The sequence below is a fragment of the Pempheris klunzingeri genome, chromosome 8, assembly GCF_042242105.1.
Source record: "Pempheris klunzingeri isolate RE-2024b chromosome 8, fPemKlu1.hap1, whole genome shotgun sequence".
Taxonomy (NCBI): Eukaryota; Metazoa; Chordata; class Actinopteri; order Acropomatiformes; family Pempheridae; genus Pempheris; species Pempheris klunzingeri.
Window position 1 is genome coordinate 17,389,770 of NC_092019.1, and position 19,620 is coordinate 17,409,389.

Here is a 19,620-nt window from a genome sequence, read left to right on the forward strand (position 1 = left end):
ACAAACCTTTTAACTTTCCTGGCAATTAGGCTAACAGTTCTGGGATCACAACAATATACTTAAAGACACAACCTGCTGCTGGAAAACAGGTACGAAATTATGATTTGGCTGTTTTGTCATTACGTTCCCAGGGTCCTATGTTCTCAAATTCATATTCCCTTAATATAACACAGACACACTTCACGTCTCCCATCTCCTCTTAATGTAAAACGACAGAAATCTCAAAACAAAATGTCACAATGGTAGGCTCAAGGGAACATAGGGCTCTGGGAACACAAGACCCAGGGAATGTAGGACAATTTGAACATAGGAACCAGGGAGCATAAGGCCTTGGGAGCATAAGACTCAGGGAGCATAGGAACCTGGGAACATAAGGCCCTGGAGCATAGGAACCAGGAACAATTAGGCCCTGGGTACATAGGAACTAGGGAACACAGGCCTCTGGTAACATAAGGCCCAGGGAGCACAGGGCCCTGGAGACATAAGACCTTGGGTACATAGGACTCTGGGAGCACAGATATGCTTCCCTGTGCATGACATTTTGTGAACAAACGAAATAGATTTACACAAATAATTTCCAATGTATGAGTGCTCAAAGAAGATTTGCACAAATGTTTGCAGTTACACCTCAGCTCTGCAGGTACAATTACATTTTGCATGACTTCCCTATGCAGTTAGAATAAAACATTTATATAAAAGCATCAGAAAGCTTGCAGTTACATATCGATCTTTTCGTGGGTGAAAAATGTTCACACACAACTCAATTGTATGTACGAATCCCAAGTTTACTGCCACAAATCAAATCTATTCAGTTCCCCTCTGGAAAGGACTGTCTGATGGCAAGGTAAAGCTGTATTGTTAGTGTATTTATCTCATTTTATTGATAAATGATCTTATTTAAGTGTCTGGGCAGCAGCGATCTACCTCTTCGCAGACTGCAGGAAAAAACTTCTAGAAAGCCTTTCGTTAAATGTGGGACAAAAGTACATGTTCTCCTAGGTTTGATTTGTACTTGGAAATTTGACTTGTAGCTGTAAATGTTGGATTGTTTGTGCAATTTGTTCACAGGATGTCATGCACAACTACAGATCTCCTTATTGATTCAAAAATGGAATCTATTTGCACAGATATTTTTTACACAATCAGACATTTCAATTCATTTGATCAAAACGTTTTTGTACATTCATGTATTTGAATGTATTAATACAAAATGTTTTCACACATGCAGCTACGGTGATACACAGCAGCTACAATACTTTTGACCCTTATGTTTTCCCATACAAACCGCCTCCACACACCTCCCAGTGCTCTGCCAAGCTTTACATTTTGGACCAATGTTTCTACTGGATGCGTGGATATAAAGTTGATATCAAGCCTTTCCTTTAACTTTCATATAAAACAGCTAACAAGTCGACCACCAGAAATGTAGCACAGATTAATGACTGTGGTGTAGTTATTAGTTATTGAATTTAGAATTCTAGCTAATCCCTTACTGGCAAGATACCCACATTACTATACAGTGTAGTTACTTCCCCACTGACACCTAGTTATTTCCAGATGTTAGAAAGACACATTATCTCTTCCCATACAGCTTCGATGATGGGATTACTAATAGCCGGACACAGATTCTCACTGGCTGGTAAACCGCAGGTCCCTGTTTTCAAAATTACGACATGAATACTGTCTCTGTGGGGAAATCTTGGGCACCTTTGTTTTATTTGATTTGATAAACATACGCAACACATCTATTGAAACATTTAGAAATCAACGTCAGCAACAACACAGAAGATCTGAAATAAAGACACATGCTCAGATTCCATCCAGCATGGGTCCTGGAAATAATACTTTAAAAAAAAGACATAAAATAAATCAAACTAGAGTAAAGTGAAGCTTTATAATATCCCAGAGGGGCAATTTGGCTTGCAACAGCAGTCAATGTAGGGAATGTTAAATGCAACAACACAGTGTCAGTGTAACACAATCATCAAAGCATGACAGGTGAAAAACACAAAAACTGAACATAACTTATTTTTATAGTGGTCCTGTCTCAGATCAGGAACAAATTTCAATAGAAATAGTATAATGTAATATGATATAGAAATAATGCATTTTTACTAAAATACCAAGTACATTCAACTTATCTACTATATCTTCATACAAGGCGGACGTGAGTTGACTTGTGTCTTTTTGATATTTACTGGGTTCAGTAGGGTTTAAATTACCTGGATGTGTCTATCATTCTGAGAAAAAAAAAGGTGGTGTCCATTAAAAAGAACTAGAAATGTGTGGGCTTGTACTCCACCTCTTTCTAATGTTCCTTTTGTCTGTTCCCTCAGGTAGGCTGGTGGGAGAACGGTGTGCTGAGGCTTCGGTACCCAGCCTGGTCACGCTATGGGCCATTCCTTAAACCACCTGATGATGCCCAGCACCTGCGTGTTGTCACGCTGGAGGAAAGGCCATTTGTCATCGTGGAGCTGGCAGATCCTGCATCCGGGACCTGCATCCGTGACTCAGTGCCCTGCAGACGACCCCTTAATGCCAGGTTTGAGCGCCCTCAAAATTTTTTTTCATTAGTTTTAGGTTTGTTTTATTTAGGATTTGGTGTTATGGTCCCTGTGGTGATGTTTAACCCAAAACTACAACACAACACTAAGTGGTAATGAAAGGAAATAACAATGAGGAAACAAAGAAAAAGAATAGTAGCCTCTCCGCTTTGTTTACCACTGTAATAAATGGAGTTCCTAACCTCTCCTGATGCTGTCCAATTGAGGAGACATCAATCACCTATCAAAACTGTGGTCTCTTCGCTCCCTGACCATAATCAATAACAGACTGCTCCTCAGAGGATCAGTGGAATGACTCAGGGGTCTGGAATCAGATATGACCACAGTGGAGCTTTATGGTTCATCAGCTTCTGAAGGGATGACAGCACCTATCCTACACTGGTCGATCAAACCTGCCACTAAGGGCTTGGACACAATATTCCTTCACTGTAACCATTTTCGTCTGTTTTCCTCCGTCTAATAGACGCTGCCACTTGGCCAGGTTATTTACAATCATGATGTGTTTTATCATTTTTATGCAGACGACACTCAGTTATACATGCCGTTAAAACCTTCAAATCCTAACAGCCTAAACTTGCCTGTCTGATATCAAATCCTGGATGTCCCAAATTCCATCAGCTCTTTGGGAGTTTATAGATAAATGATATAACACAGGCTGCTAAGAATGTAGGAGTAATATTTGATGTTAACCTCTGTTTTGATGATCAAGTCAAACATTTTGTTCAATCATGTTTCTTCCAGCTCAAGATAATCTCTGAAATTAGGTCATTTTTATCAATTGTTGATGAACTAATACCAAAAGTACATGCTGTTATCTATTCTCAGCTTGATTATTGCAATGCACTTAACTCGAGTATCAGCCAGGGCTCCCTCCGCCATCTCCAGTTGGTACATATCGTTACCGGCCCACTCATTACAGAGGCACGATCACATCACCCCTGTGCTCGCCTCCCTACTTTGGCTCCCTGTTAAATTCTAAATTGATTTTAAAATTTTATTGCTTACTTTTAAGGCCTCAAACGGCCTTGCTCCTAAATACATTTCTGATTTATTGGCCTGGTATGTGCCCTCTTGACCATTACGATCTGTGGATGGAGCCCTGCTGGTTACTCCCTGGTCACGGTATGTGACAAACGGTGATCGGGCTTTTGCCATTAGAGCCCCCACACTAGGGAAGTCCCTGCCTACTGAGCTACGACAACACTGACTGTTGTCAAAACGCCTTCTCAAAGGCATAATGTTTGACATATGTTTTTATTTATTATATTTCTACCTATTAATTTGATCTTATTCATTTTATTGTCTTTACTTTCTCTGTGCTCATGTTCTTCAGCTTTATTCTTATTTTATCTGCCTTGAATTGTTAACCTTGACTGTTACACTGTTAAGAAAAGTGCTTTATATATAGTTTATTATTATTATTATTTCAGTATATTTTTTTAAAGTTATTTTTGTCTTCTCTGTGACTCTTTTGCAGCGCCATCCATGAGGGCGTGGCTCCCATGAAGCAGTGTTGCAAGGGTTTCTGCATTGACATCCTTAAGAGATTGGCCAAGATTGTTGGCTTCACCTATGACCTTTACTTAGTGACCAATGGGAAACATGGGAAGAAGATTGATGGTGTTTGGAACGGCATGATCGGAGAGGCAAGTCTTTTGTGTGTGTGTGTGTGTGTGTGTGTGTTGGTGCCTGTGGTTCTGCCTGTCTGCCTTTGTGAACAATGTGTTCTCAATGTCGGTCCCGTGTCACTTGCGTATGTGTGAATGGTGTGAGTTTATATTTGTGCCTTTGCATATTTTGTGTTGCTTTTTTAGCCAACAAGCCGCACAGTAGCATTTCCTCAGCCTGTGCTCCTGCGTCCTGGGTGACCAGTTAAACGCTATGTGTCACATCAATCGCTGTGAGAGTTATGGCCACTTAACTACTGCCAGCAATCAGACAGCTGTCATTTATTACACACACACACACACACACACACACACACACACACACACAAATGTAGAGACAGAAACGTACACTATAATAGAGGGCAAAAAAACCCCACAGTTACACAAAATGCTAACATAGGTGGCGAACACACAGTCTCCTGCAAACACTTCCTTATGCTATGTTTATCTGCAGAGACGCATCCGTGTACACACAAACACATCCGACACCCCCTAGCTAGCTGTGATTAGTCCTTGATATTTTCTTGGAAATACTCACTGAGGTTCATGATCTACTATCAAGAAAGACACAGAGATGCTGGCAGAAAAATAAAAAACAGACACACAAACAGCCAAGCATGCACACATGCGCACACACATACTGAGATCGATACGGGTGCTGCTGTTTCATTGAAGCGCCCTGCTGTTTCTATCTTTGTTCCAGAGGGAACTTGCCAAACGCCAGTTGTCACAGGTTCCAAAACACTTCCACTGTGCTCTCCTGCTCTATCATTTATAACTTGAGCCCAGGCCAGAGCTGTCTGTCGAATCTATTTTCACATGCAAAAGGCCAAGCGAATTTTGTTTTCTCAAACTAATGTCTGTCTTTTGATCAGATGTACCAAAGCCTTCCATTCTTTGATCAGGTAATCCAGAGACTTGGCAGAGTTGAGGGGAGGGTGCTTTGCTTTCCGCTTCGCTTCATTTTTCTGCTGATTTGCTCTGAAGAGCGGATGTGCCATGTCTAATGTAGATTAACATTTCACTTGTACAATCAGCAGACACAGCGGTTTTCAGGTTTTTCTAGATGGTGGCAGGGAGGAGACGGGCCTTAACTCATTTTGTATGCTAAAGAGATGCACAAGAGACATGTGTTCCGTATTTGTATCGAACTGAATCCTTGGCCTTTCTCATGCAGGCACATTTGAGGATGCACAAAGGGTCAGAGTGAAGAAATGTCACTATCTCACCTGGAAACAAACCTTTTGTGGACTGTAAAAGATTGACTTTGTCCAGCTGTAACCGCTACAGGAATCACCCATAATTAGACTTCTCTCTTACCACTGATTCTTGTCCCCTTTAGGTGGTATACAAGCGAGCGGACATGGCCATTGGCTCACTGACTATCAATGAGGAGAGGTCAGAGGTTGTGGATTTCTCTGTCCCTTTTGTGGAGACGGGAATCAGTGTAATGGTCTCTCGCAGCAACGGAACCGTATCACCATCCGCTTTCTTAGGTAAGAGACTCTGTTTATGTGAGGCTGCTAGCTGATGTACAGAATCTAATCAAATTGTAAAGTGTTGAGTTTGCATAAAAAGCCCCAGCCTTTGGCTGCTGGTCCTTACATCTAGATTAGCTGTTACTTTTTCTTAGCTGCTCCTGCCTTCCTAACTTATAGTTTCACTCTGTCAGCAGACTCTATGCTTCAGTAGGAGAACATTGTTATTGGCCAATAGACTGCATTGAGATGATTGTAAAAAAGAGAAACATTGTTTATGGACTTCTGGAGAATATGTTTGCTACAGTGGTTTCTGTTTTCACTGCATTCAAGGCTCATCTCTGTTTAAATAGTACATGATGAGGCAGTTTTATGAAACTTCTTGTCTTTATCGATAGTAATAATAATAATAACAACAATAATAATAATAATGATGATGATAATATTTTAATAATGCAGTGAAAAATTGTTTAGTAGAACCTTTGTGTTGAGTGTTCATTTAAATCTTCTGTTGTTTCCCTTCAAAGAGCCCTACAGCCCAGCGGTGTGGGTGATGATGTTCGTCATGTGCCTGACCGTGGTGGCTGTGACTGTCTTCATTTTTGAGTTCTTCAGCCCTGTGGGCTACAACCGCAGCCTTCAAACTGGCAAGAGTGAGTGATGGGTCTAAGCTGTCTGTTTCTCTTGGTCTGATATGTGCAGTCCATCGCTATTGCTGCATGAGTCAAATGAACAAACAGGCCTGTCACGATAATTACTTTGTCGACTTACAATGTTTGGACATGATCTCGATAATTTTTCAGACATAAGAATTTGACCAACATTTTAGCCAACATGGTGCCAAAATAAACAGCAGGGGTTCCCCTGCGATTCTGAGACTTGGTTGCAGTGCATAAGCGTTTTTTCACAGCCAAATGAACAGAAAAAAACTATGCTAAGACACGTTTTATTGTCATCTCTGGTCATTCTGCTTCTGTCCTGTTCTGGTGGGGCTCAGTCAGCTGCTACACACTCACACGCACAGCACCAGCAACAGTGAACAAGGTGAAGTGAAGATAACGTGTCACACAAGACAAGGGGTGGCTATGGTGCTTACCCCCCGATTTTTCACAATCCAATTACCCATGTCTGAAAATTCAGAAGAAGTACGTTCATTGCTCTTTGAAAAGAGTGTACGTGCACTGTTATGCTGGTGGTACAGTATTATCATCATATCTGTGGCATGACATGGTCTTAAAATGACAATAATATCATTTATTCCGTAATTTCTGGGACAACCAAACGTAGTTATTGTGATGGGCGCAGACAAAATTGAACTCACTTCTAGGATGTGGTTTAAAATTTTCAGTCGAAATAATTTTTTAGTACAATAATGAGCTATTTTGCTTGTATTGAATTTATTGTCTTGCTGTCATTGGTCATTTGTCACGTTCAAAATGTACCGTTGGACATTTTGAATGTGTTGCCCTGAATCCTTGCTATGAGTGTGGTGAAGTGAAATTATACCTACAGTATGTTGAGCTGCATCCAAGTATTCTCGATATTGAAGCAGCCATTTATTATTCAACAGCATAGTTTGTACCCCTGTGATATTCAGTATGCCTGATGCCTCGGTCCAATACCCAACCCGACTCGCCTCTTTTACTGCATGATTGCTGTGCTCTACATAATTTTACCTCTCTGTCATCCTCCCATATATCCCTCTCATTCACTCTCATCTCTCTCCTTCGTTCCTCTTTTACTCCTGTCGTATAAAGGCAGGAGTGTTTGAGCCCTTTAAATGGTGATTTGTACCATGCGGTTTAATTATTTGTAAGATCACGTAGCAGCTGAATTGAAAGCTGCCATCCTCGAAATGTATAGTCACCGCCTTATGAGCTTTGGTGTCAAAAAGCCTGCTAGGTATTTTCATATATAGTATACCCATTTTAGAGATCATTCGGGGAAGTTTAATTTGAATCTGCTGGTTCATCTGCAGTCAGATGCTACTGAATACACTATTGTGCTGTGCTGGCTGGATTGCTGTCTAGAGAAAAGTTAATGCTACAACCACTCATTATGCTCAAACACCCTTTTCTTTTTCTCTCTCTTGTCACCTGTCATGATGTTGGCCAGAGGCTGGTGGGTCTACTTTCACTATAGGAAAGTCTGTATGGCTTTTGTGGGCTATTGTCTTCAACAACTCTGTGCCAGTGGAGAACCCTCGAGGAACTACCAGCAAGATCATGGTGCTGATTTGGGCCTTCTTTGCTGTCATCTTTCTGGCCTCCTACACTGCTAACCTGGCTGCCTTCATGATCCAGGAGGAGTACATTGACACAGTGTCAGGCCTCTCGGACAAGAAGGTACCTCATTGCCTGAATACTGATTAAGTAGGGGAAGCAGGAGGAGAATTAAAGTCTTAGAGTGAGCCAAATCCTGTGCATTTGAATGTTAAATTGATTAAAGCACAGGAATTTAGAAATGAATAAAATCTCATTTAACATAACTCAATTACCACAGTTCTTGAATACTTAAAAGACAGGTCTAAATACTACTTTAAGTCCACAGACTGCTCTCTTTTCAAAGATTTGACTGTGCACAGAGTGTTATAAGTTAGCCTGGAAAGTGGACAGAAATAGGTCAGACAGATTGGTGCACAGCCTGGTGTGTCTCATGCCCCTTCCGTCTCACTCCCTCGCCTCCCTTTGCTCCGCTAGTTTCAGCATCCTGAGGAGCAGTACCCACCTCTGAAGTTTGGCACGGTGCCCAATGGGAGCACAGAAAAAAACATCCGCTCCAACTACCCGGACATGCACCAGTACATGGGCAAATACAACCAGAGAGGGGTGGAGGACGCCATATTGAACCTCAAGACCGGGTCTGTCTGCTACAACATGACTTTGTTCATTCCCTCACATTTATATATATCCTGCCAGATCTTTGTCCCTCTCCACATCTTGCTTTTTATTTTCCGGTAGCTGAGTTGCTATTCAAGCATGCTTTGCAAATAATTGTTTATCAAATTAAGAAAGTTGTTAAAATTGTTCAAACTTTCCTCAGACAAATATAAAACTATATTGCTGTTTGCTTGAGATATAAAGTCTTTCTGCCCAAATAGGCCTACAAGACACTATACAGCAATCAAGATGATCGCATAACATAGTAGTATTATATAGTAAATGGATAGATTTAAGCAAAACAAAAATCTGTCAGCTCAATGTATTGCCTTGCAACAACAATCAGGATTCTTTGAATGATTTTAGGTCACTGCACAAAGCGCTGAAAGTTCACTTATAAAATAAATGACGATGTAGGCTTGTCATGATTAGGCCTCACAATTCAATAAACAATTGAATAATGGCACTGGCTACTGAATTGTTATATTTATCCTACCAAATCCCCATCTACTGTCATTCAGATAAAGTTCAAGTAAATGTAGTGCCACTAAATGGTCAATAGAAGGTTTTTTTGCTTCTGTCTCCTGATGAAACAGGATGAAACTAAAAACGCTGACAACAGGCTCAATTACAATCAGGTCTGGACATTGGTTGGCAATGCAGTCTCGTCACAAAATATATTCAGTGGCTACTTGGGAGGGACTGTATCTTATCACAGAACATAATGTTACTGTTAAAGTTCAACTTACTACACCTGTTTCTTGTCTACAGGAGGTTGATTTTAATTAAGTTAATTTCTTTATATCAATCGACGGTACAGTCTCACGTCAAAGTCCTTTTTTTTTACAAAACTTTGTGTATTTCCATCATTCCAGTGAATAATTATTATATAATTTTGTTTTTGGTGGAGCCATACCTGCTGCCATTCTTCTTTGTGATTTTTTTTTTTTAATGTTCTCACTCTCGCACTAGCAGTCCATCATACACAGTGTCATTCTTTTCAACTCTGACTATCACTTCACATATTTTGTCACACTTCCTGCTTTATTGCACAGATTCTCTCACCTTTACATTCTCTCTCTCTTCCCTCTCTCTCTTCCCTCTCTCTCTCTCTCTCTCTCTCTCTCTCCCACCCACCCACCCCCAAGCAGCATTTCCCTCTTCAGTTTCTAGTAGAATCTCTATCACCCGTCATGTGTTGGATAATCCCAGTTTACTTTATCCTAAGCCTCTGTCATCATTTCCCCCTCCCCATTGCCTTGACACCACAATTATAACTCAGTGTTAACATGCGCAAACTTTTGCTTTTCTCTCGCTGTCTTTTTCTTTTCCATAGTGCTTATCTTTCCCTTCCTGTCACTCCTCATCTGCGCTCTTATCTTACCATTTTCTTCTTTTGTCTTTCTCTTTTTTGGTCCATTCTTTCCCCTACCCAGTGTGCTTTCTTGGTGTTTCTGTATTTAAACTTTATAATCCTCATCACTCTCTGGCTCTATCCCATGTCTTTTCCCCCTGAAGTGTGTAAATCTTTCCCCCCTCTCTCTCTCTCTCCCTGTCACTGCGCTCTTCGCACCGTATAAATCCCCATCCTCCTCCTCCCCTCTGCCTCCTCCACCACCTTCCCGCTCCCTCTTACTCACACATCTCTCCCTGATCTCTGCCTTATTTTATTCTCCTTGTGTTTTCACTCTTTCCGCCAAGCCTGCTTTACTATTCCACCCTTCCTCCATTTTCTTGTTATGATTTAACTTTTCATGCCCTCTCTATCATTCTGTGCGCCTGTCTGCTGTATATTTTTGCACCCCAACTGTCTTCCCAGGTACAGAGCTCCACCTTTGTATGTTCTCCTCTGCCTCTGCCAGTCTCTTCATCCCTCGTCTCCCTCTCTCCCATTAAATGATGAATGAATTCTCCCTTGATCCCTTTACAGGAAACTGGATGCTTTTATTTATGATGCTGCAGTATTGAACTATATGGCCAGGAAGGACGAAGGTTGTAAGGTGAGGACTAACCGACAAGGTATTTTTGCTCATACACAAGATTTAACATACCGTATATATTTATCCCATGGTCATTTTTTTTTAACTTTTACACATCGTCCTTTTACCAAGGTGATGACCATAGGCTCGGGGAAGGTTTTTGCCACCACAGGCTACGGTATCGCCCTGCACAAAAACTCACGCTGGAAACGTCCTCTTGACCTGGCCCTGCTGCAGCTGGTGGGAGATGGTAAGAACTGTGAGGAGGGGAGGGAAGAGAGGAAAATAATTAGGACAATCGAGGGGCAAAGGGAAGGTTAGGGGTAAAATGACAGGATAGAGAAACGAGCGACAAGAGTAGCACGAGGGTGGGGGGTGGATGGAGGACACAGGGGGTAGATGAATGAGAGGACGTTGAGTAGAGGATGGGGAATGTAAGGTGCGAGGAGAGTGATGGCTGTAAGGTGTTTTGACTGTGACAGAGGGAATAATGGTGTGTAGGAGAGGGCTGAATGGTGACGGTAAAGAGCTTTTGTGGGTCTCTTTACTGGCTACAAGAGAGAAAGGGAAATAAAAGGGGAGATGGGAGCATGAGGAATATCATTTGTTCATTTCAAGAATTGCAGAAAATAGTTGATTCTGTTGGTGAAAGTGGAGATGCCGCTCCCCCCCGTTTTCACTCCTCTCAATCTGTCTGACTTTCACTCGCTTTTCCTTTTTCCTGCTTGGGCTTGTAAAAGAAAAAAAAAGGATTTACTTGTGTGAGTCAATGTTGTAAAAAAGGATCATCACAACTTGTGCAGTGACAGATTTACACTCATTACAGATTAGCTGAGACTGACACGGAGTGCGAGGAAGTGTGAGAAAAAAAAAATAACCAAAGAAAAACACCTGAAAATAGCTTGAATGTGCGATACGGGAGGGTGCAATGAACCAAAATGAAATATAGAAAAACAGATCTGATAATTGAATAATTGATAGCTCGTTATTAGTATGCTGTTTGTCTGCTGCACACACGTGTCTATGATTAATCCATGGGAGGACGGTTCCTTGTTTGACAAAGAGTCTGTTTTTAGCAATAGTTGTCAGTACACTAATGCTTGATTGTCATTTTACGCAGTCCGCCACACGCATTTATTGTCTCAATTGGATGCTGCTTGTTTGGCTTTTCCTCGTTTTTTAAATCAGCTTTGCTTATGGCGTGGCGGACAAAGCCCTTTAGCTGTTTCTGGCACGCACACACTTTAGCTGCTTACACACTGATAATGCCAATTTGGTGCCAAGATCTATTAAATAAGACTGGCGTCTAGAGCTGAATTGTTGGACCTGTGATAGGATGTGTGTGTACAAGAAAAACATAGAGCACGGACAGCCTTGACATGCTGTGTCTGTTGTTTCTTTTAGTACTTGCCATATGCCCTTGTCCTTGCTTCAGTTCTGTGTAGCAAAAACCTTTAACATCAGCTGTGTATGCTGGATGGATCTAGTTACAGGGTGGTGCTGAATGCTGAGGGTTCTAGTTGTAGGCAGGCATTATTGGAGTGGATTACTAAGGAAGAGGATTAGGTTGTTTGGATGTGGCGGGAGGGGGGTGGGCCTGGGGGGTTCACATTCACCGTGCCCTTAAAGGATGCATCTCAACAATCGCCCTGCGGCTCAAGGACTCTGCTTCATACCATCAGCTGGGCTAAATCATGTCACAGTGTTACATCATTATCGTACCACGTACCGTGTTGAGCCATATCATTTTACAACTGCATTAGAGAATAGAGGGGCACTAGAGAAGTCCGCCACTTTGTCAACCCTGTGAGTGTATTGTTCTCCTTGTTGCTGCCTCTGGTGATTCATACCACAGATTTAAGAGATGGTCCATTGATCTCAATACAACTTGGTTCCTGATAAAAACTGCTGAGTAGCAAGATTTCCTTATTCCCACTTATCAGATCCACTTCTATTTTTTGCATAGTATCAGGATTTTGATTCCAAGAATATATTATTCAGTGAGTAGATATTAAAAAAATGTGAGAAGCTGGGTTTGCAGCTCTTGGCTGGCAGGGTGTTTTTTCAGAAATCTTGCAATGAATGCCGAGAGGTTTGTCATGTTGTGATAAAAGCACAGGGTTGTACGGGTCATGGTTTACTGCGCAACAACTGTGGAGCTCAGCGTCTCTGGACATGTCTGGCATCACGCCGCATCTGGCACGCTGCAAAATGCAAAACATGCGCGCAGGCACTTGCACATTTACACTTGCAACACATGAAGACACACAAATACAGCCTCCTTTATTAAATAATGTCTTTGTGGTGTATGCCAGCTCTGTGTGTGCAGCGTGCCAGCTCCACCTGACCTGACCTGCCAGAAACGACAGAGGTGGAGTGTGGATTTGACACACCTGTCAGATTTGGCAGGCCTGAGCTGGCTGCGACTGAGAGGTAGAGACAACTGCCATCACAAAGGTCTAAGGGAGGAAAGAAACAGGCGTTGTAAGAAAGAGTCAGATTGTAGAAGAGAGAGATGAGGAAGCACAAGATGAATCACTGGAAGTCAAATGGCAGGAAAGCGAGGAGATGAGACTCAGAGCTTAGAGAACGGATTCGACTAGGGCTTGTGAAGAGGAGGACAGACATGAGACTACCTGTTTATCTGTACCCTTCACTAAGACACTTGCTGTTTTCACATCAGGCATCTGTTTGGACACACAGCTGCTACTGAAGGTCAATGACACCGATAAATCCTCTTCAATGGGGATATACTCCGGAGTTAAAAACAGACCCTTGTGTCTTGAAATGTACGTCTTGTGTGTATCAATGAATCTGAGACAGGGAGTTGTTACCTGAGTCTGCCAGTGGGCTGCAGTAGCGCTGTGTCCATCTGTTGCTGTAGCTTGAGGCCACGGCTGATTGGCTAATGATGTTCTACAGGAGACACATTAGCCAGATCACACAGATGACTGAGTCGGCTTCATCTAAGCTATGGAAGCACGGCTAATGATGGCACAAATGAAAAGCTAGAGCTTGAGTTTTTGCAGAGCAGCGTAGTGTTGCAAGTGGATGCGTGACTTGTCAGGTGTTAAACCCTGCTTTAGCGGTTTGACCTGAAATGGTGCAGGGACTGTTATATGGAGTAAAATGCAACCTTCAGACATGGTTATTGCACTGCTGCTCCTCATGCCATTGCAATTAGTGTAACAGAAAGCTCTCATAATGAGTTCTGTTGGAGAATACACCTTTTTAATTCCATCATAAATCATACGCTGCATCCTCTGGCTGTCCATTACGATGCTTAGAAACCTCGCAGCCAGTCACAGGTTTAGCAGGGCCGCTTGGATTCATTAGGCCAGTGAGATCATAAATGAAAAAGCAGAGTGGTGGTTAAAGTGGTCTTGCCTGGTTCCTGGTAGGTTAACAGATGGGAATCTCGAATTCCCAAGAGCTTACCACCTTGATAGAGATTCTGACCATCCCTCCAGCACAATTAAATGATTATGATCTCCTCCCTGTGCCTCTGTCTCTATCCCTTCCTATCAGTTCCTCTCTCTCTTCACATTTTTCCCTCTTTTTCTCTCCTCTCATCCTCTTCAAGCTGAGGAGTGTTCCTGCTGTTTGTCATAATGACACAATCTCTGCCTCTCATCCTCCATCTCTGCTTCCCTTGTTCCAGCTCCCTCTAACTCTCTCTGTCTCTGTGTCTGTCTCATTTCCCCTGATGCGTCCGTGGTCAGAGAAAGAATGCCGCTGCCTCTCTCTCGTTGTAAAATATTCTTCCCAACTCTCTCATTACCTCTCTCTCTCTCTTCCATGCTTTTTCAACCTATCCAACCATAGCACCGTGGATCCTGGTCTCCCTTTCTGCCCCTCTCCTCATTTACTCTGGGTTACAATGTTGAGATTAGGTTGTCGGTGCCATTTTACTTCTCAGTGCTACTTCATTGTTTTGGACTCTCTCTCTCTATTTCAGTCTCCTTTCTCTTTGTTAATTTGGACACAGTGCCGCTTTTTGTATTACTGACCTTTGACCTTGAGGAGTCACCTTGGATAATGGGCAAACAGCACACAGTACTGTAGACCTGTACCTTAGTGGTTATTATTAGCCTTCTGTCTGCCTGTGTGTTCCCTGTCACTATCTATCTATCTATCTATCTATCTATCTATCTATCTATCTATCTATCTATCTATCTATCTATCTATCTATCTATCTATCTATCTATCTATCTATCTATCTATCTATCTATCTATCTATCTATCTATCTATCTATCTACCTACCTATCTACCTATACACCTTAATGGCTCGTCATGTCCTGTCTTACTTTACTCTCTACTTTTGCCCCCTTTTAACCTCATCCATTTTCCTTGCCCTCTTCCTCATCCTTGCCTTCCCCCCACCCCAACCCCAACCCCACCCCACTCCCACTGGTCCCCTTTCCAGATGAGATTGAGATGCTGGAGCGCCTTTGGCTGTCAGGTATCTGCCATAATGACAAAATTGAAGTGATGAGCAGTAAACTGGATATTGACAACATGGCCGGGGTCTTCTACATGCTGCTGGTGGCTATGGGCCTCAGTCTGCTGGTGTTTGCCTGGGAACATTTAGTCTACTGGAAGCTGCGCCACTGCATGGCCACCAGTTCTGGCAAATTGGACTTTCTCCTGGCAATCAGCAGGGTAAGTGTTTTTGTCTGTGTGTGTGAAGTGTTTTTCTACACTAGCACACTGAATGCCTTTCTGTTTCGTAGACAGCGTTTTAGCGTATATCCACATTTCCACTGTTTATGATTTAACTTTTTCCACATTAAAACTTAATTTTGTAACAACCACATTGTGGTCCTACAATTTAGTACACTGAAACTGCGCTACACCATAACAGGACAACATGATTCGAAACTGAAATGCTGTGCATGTAACCATACATACACACATGTGTAAGCATGTGTGTTCCTGCCCGCGTGTGCCCTTATCTGTTACGGAGTGTGAGTGTTAGAAAGTGTGAGGTCTGGGGTCAATTCAATTCCACTCAGTCAATTCGGGAGATTAATTGAAATTCAATTCCGCTCACACCCTGGATATCCTGTTCCTTTGACAGTGACCTTGACAGAACCAGCCCACACCATATGCTAGTGATTGTTGTGGTTCTACTGATAATAATTTATCCTTTTTCACAACTGTGGTCATAATGTATGCATTTATGCATGCAATTTCATTAACCAAACAATGCACTACTGTACTATAAATAGGAATGAATGTTTATCTGGAAAAAAGCAATCTTGCATTTCTTTTGAATACTGGAACTTGTTTGGATTGCTGTTCTCTGATGTCCAAACTCGTCCACTCCCCATTTTCTCTCTGCATCTCTTAATCTCTCATGTACATTCAGTAATACAATGTCTTTTGTACATGTGTCACATGATATCTGCAGTCTGCTTTGCCAGTGTATTACTGCACATTTATCTCCAAAGCAACATCTAATTAATTTCGATTTTCATTTTAAGAAGTACTGTTTATTCTGTTTTATTTCATGTTACTCTGCAAATAAACTCTAACTGACTCTGTGCTTCTCTTCTTATCAGGGAATGTATAGCTGCTGTAGTTTTGAGGATGAAACGGCACCGGGTGGAGCTAAATCTTTGCCCACTCATCACCACACTGCAATGGTTACAGTTCCATCCCAGCCACATGTTGTCTCAACGTCTATGACCAACCCAGCCATTGCCATGGCGCAACAGCAGCAACCACCGCAACAGCAGCAACCACAGCCCGTTTACAAAACACCTCTACCGGGCTCTCCTCCCACCGTGGTGCATTCTGGAACAGCATTGGGTCCCTCCAGCACGCCCATTGCTGGTGCACCCCTGCCTTGCTCCACCTTCCTGCCCCGGCCAGACCGTAGACTGGCTGTGGTGGATCGCTGGAGACTGCCCAAATCTGCTACAGCCACGAACCCAATGGCTGTACGGGGGGCCATCACTGACATGGGACCCTTTGCTCAGAAAGTCCCACCAAATTGGGCTTCAACTGCTGGAGGGGGTGGGGGGCTTGATGGTTATAAAAGATACTATGGTCCCATTGACCCTGAGGGACTGGGGCCCTGCATGGAGCAGCAGGCAGGGTCCCAGACCCCCAAGACTATGCCTAGGGGCCACCCCCAGCCCCCTCCAGCCAGTGTGGCCTTCTACTCAGAGAAAGGCATGGACCACGGGGTGGGGAAGAGGGTGGTGGGAGGTGGCAGCGGAAGTCAGGGGAAAGGGGCCGTTAAACCTCTGGGCACTCCCAGACTGCCTTCTAAGAGTCAGGCCCCTCTGCCTCCTACACCCCCACTGCCACACCCCTCTCCCCCTCTTCCTTCATCCTTCTGGAGGAAGCGCAGGCCCAAGAAGCCCAAAGAGCCTGGAGGGCCACTGTACGAGAACATTCTCCCCCTGGGGCGGAGGGGGGGAGCACGAGATGGAGTGAGGGAGGGAGGAGGGAGGAGGGCACGCCCCCTCTCTCCCCCACTCTCACTTCCTGTGCCAGTACCCCTCAGCCCCTCTTACACCCCTCCCTCTCCCTCTGCGTCCTTGCACTACACGTCCTCGTCCTCTTCGTCGACCACCTCATCCACATCCACGTCCTCATCTGCCTCGTCTTCTCGCTCCACCTCTCCCACCTACTCATACAGCTCCTCCAGGAGCACACGAGACAGGACTGGAGGAATAGATGGGGAGGATGATGATGACGACGAAGAGCTAACAGAAGAGTCAAGCCTCCTCCTCGGCAGGGGGAGGGAAAGGGAACGCTCAATCATCCGGCCTCGTTCCCTTAGCCACGGGCGGCTGCCACCCCCCATACCCCCAAGGAAACCACGCACATCTTGGGGTGACAGAGAAAGGGAACGAGAGAGGGAGAGAGGGGGTAGCCAACTGTCTCAGCTCCAAGAGTGGTGGGCAAGCTGGAGTGAGAGAGAAAGGAGTGGAGCAGGTGGAGATACTGAGAGGCAAAAAAGGGAAAAGAAGAGGAGAAAAGAAAAGGAGAAAGAGAAGAAGAAAAAGAAAAAGAACAAAAAGAGGAAAAAGAGAGAAGAAAGGGAAAGAGAGCGAGAGAGAGAGAGAAAGCGGCGAAAGGTGAAAAAGAAGAAGAAGAAGGCATTGAAGACAAAGAAAAGGAAGAAATCAACTGGGGGAAGACGCTCAGAGCCAGAGGAGGGAGATGTAGAGCCGGAGAGGGAAGGAGATGCAGAGGGAGAGAGGGAAGGAGGAATCCAAGACTACTCTTCCTTCTCTGCCCAGTATCGAAGCACGTTTGGGGAGAAGGGGCGGGATTCATGGGAAGGAGAGAGGGAGAGAAGTAGGAGAGAAGGAGGAGACGAGGGGAATGACAGGGAACAGGAAGACAGCAGCAGAAGCAGGGAGAGGCGTCCCAAATCCTCACGCTCTCATTCCAGACATCCCACCCCGAATAAGCGCTACCCTAACCTCAATAAACTCCCTGCATCAGTCAAATTTTGGGTAAATGGAAGAGGAGATGATTCTAATACTCCTCCAACGTCCCTCCACCCACTCCTTCCATCCTCCAAGAGGAGAAGAAGTGGAGGGATGGACAGAGAGGACAGTTCCAGACTAGGAGAACGGCGCCCTTTGTTAATGCATTATGAAAAAGAGAAAGCACAGACGAGAGAAGGGCTGTCCTTCCATGAGTGGGACTCTGAGGATGATGAAGATGATGATGACGATGATGACGATGATGAGGAGGAAGAGAGGGATAGAGCTAGGGAGCGGGTGGAGGAGAGGGGAAGGAGAGCAGGTAGGGGTGCCGTGTCTGAGTCAGAGAGGGACAGAGCCAGGGCAGAGGACAGTTATTCAGATGAGGGCTCGTCAGGGGAGTTTGGCCGTTTTGAAAGATACTGGGAAGGAGGTGCAGGGGGAAGCAGCAGTGGAATAGGGGGCATAGGCGGGGGAGGATGGTTCTTTGGCACCTACCCCTCCAGAGAGAAAGGGGGCAGTATCAATAGTCGGGATGATTCCTTACTAGGAACTCGGGCAGAGGGATGGATTGGTGCTGATTTCTGGGGTTCAGGGCCAGGAGTAGGTTGGGGATCAGGGGGAGGTAGTGGAGGGCTCAACTCTCAGTGGCCGCCACCGCCCGCAGCCTTTCCTCCTCCTAGAAGATACTGGTCTATGGACAAGATCCCTGTGAAGGGAGAGAAAAAGTGGAAGAGTGGAGGGGGGAAGAGCAAAGGGCGAGCAAGGGACAGAGGGGAAGAAGCAGGACGGGCCACCATGTGTTCCTGTAGCCTTTACCCCCAACCCCATCCTTACCCACATCCCCACAGTCGCTCGCACACCTCCCACTCCAAGAGAGCAGCCACAGCGCTTTCCCATAGCCAGGAAGAGCTTCTCCCCCACTGCCACAGCTTCAGCGGGGGTTCTCGCCCCAAGCCTCTGCCCCCAAAACCAGATCCCAGTCAGGCCAAATCAGGCAGCCAATCTAACCTCAGCCTCAGCACACAGCCCACAGACCATCCGCCACAGCCCTCACCGTCGCCACCCCAGCAGCCATCCATGTCTCCCACCTCCCTCCCAATGCCCCTCCCGCCTCCGCCCTCCTCATCCTCTGTCTCACCACCAGCAGGGGTAGGGATGGCAGGCCAGGGCCAGGCTCAGGCTTCAGCCAGTGCCAAACTCCAGTACCAGAGACTGCGCTCGGTGCCACAGCCACGGAGGTTCTACTCTCCCCATCTGCCACTAAAAGCCAAGAGCCTGTGCTCACGGCGAGGGTCGGCCCACTTCTCCAGCCTAGAGAGCGAGGTATGACAGGGGGAGAGGAGAGAGGGAGACGTGGGAGCGAGCACCACTGCTATTGAGAACCGTGGTGCCATGGCAGCTGGAGCCAGGGATGACACCAGAGATATGGCTGCCTTGGTGACCATAGGCAATCAATTAGCAGCCATCAACGCAGGAGCAAACATGGACAGTAGTTCTACTGCTAGCACTACTCTGTGTGAGAGCAACACTACCGCCACCTGCTCCATCGTACACGTTCTAGTGAGGGCGACAGTGAGACGCCACACCAGGGTGAGCTA

General features: G+C 44.7%; 1 protein-coding gene across 1 annotated transcript in view; it reads left to right on the top strand.

Annotated features, from left to right (window-relative positions):
• LOC139204854 (glutamate receptor ionotropic, NMDA 2D) overlaps positions 1 to 19,351 on the top strand; it is a 31,592-nt gene extending 12,241 nt beyond the window's left edge. Inside the window, exons 6-16 of the mRNA XM_070834873.1 lie at positions 2,337 to 2,542; positions 4,042 to 4,210; positions 5,574 to 5,727; positions 6,237 to 6,362; positions 7,825 to 8,054; positions 8,409 to 8,569; positions 10,519 to 10,588; positions 10,700 to 10,817; positions 14,995 to 15,230; positions 16,133 to 16,700; positions 16,809 to 19,351. Of these exons, the coding sequence (XP_070690974.1) occupies positions 2,337 to 2,542; positions 4,042 to 4,210; positions 5,574 to 5,727; positions 6,237 to 6,362; positions 7,825 to 8,054; positions 8,409 to 8,569; positions 10,519 to 10,588; positions 10,700 to 10,817; positions 14,995 to 15,230; positions 16,133 to 16,700; positions 16,809 to 19,351 (4,581 nt within the window). The remainder of the gene's footprint in view (positions 1 to 2,336; positions 2,543 to 4,041; positions 4,211 to 5,573; positions 5,728 to 6,236; positions 6,363 to 7,824; positions 8,055 to 8,408; positions 8,570 to 10,518; positions 10,589 to 10,699; positions 10,818 to 14,994; positions 15,231 to 16,132; positions 16,701 to 16,808) is intronic.
• The last annotated feature ends 269 nt before the right edge of the window (positions 19,352 to 19,620 follow it).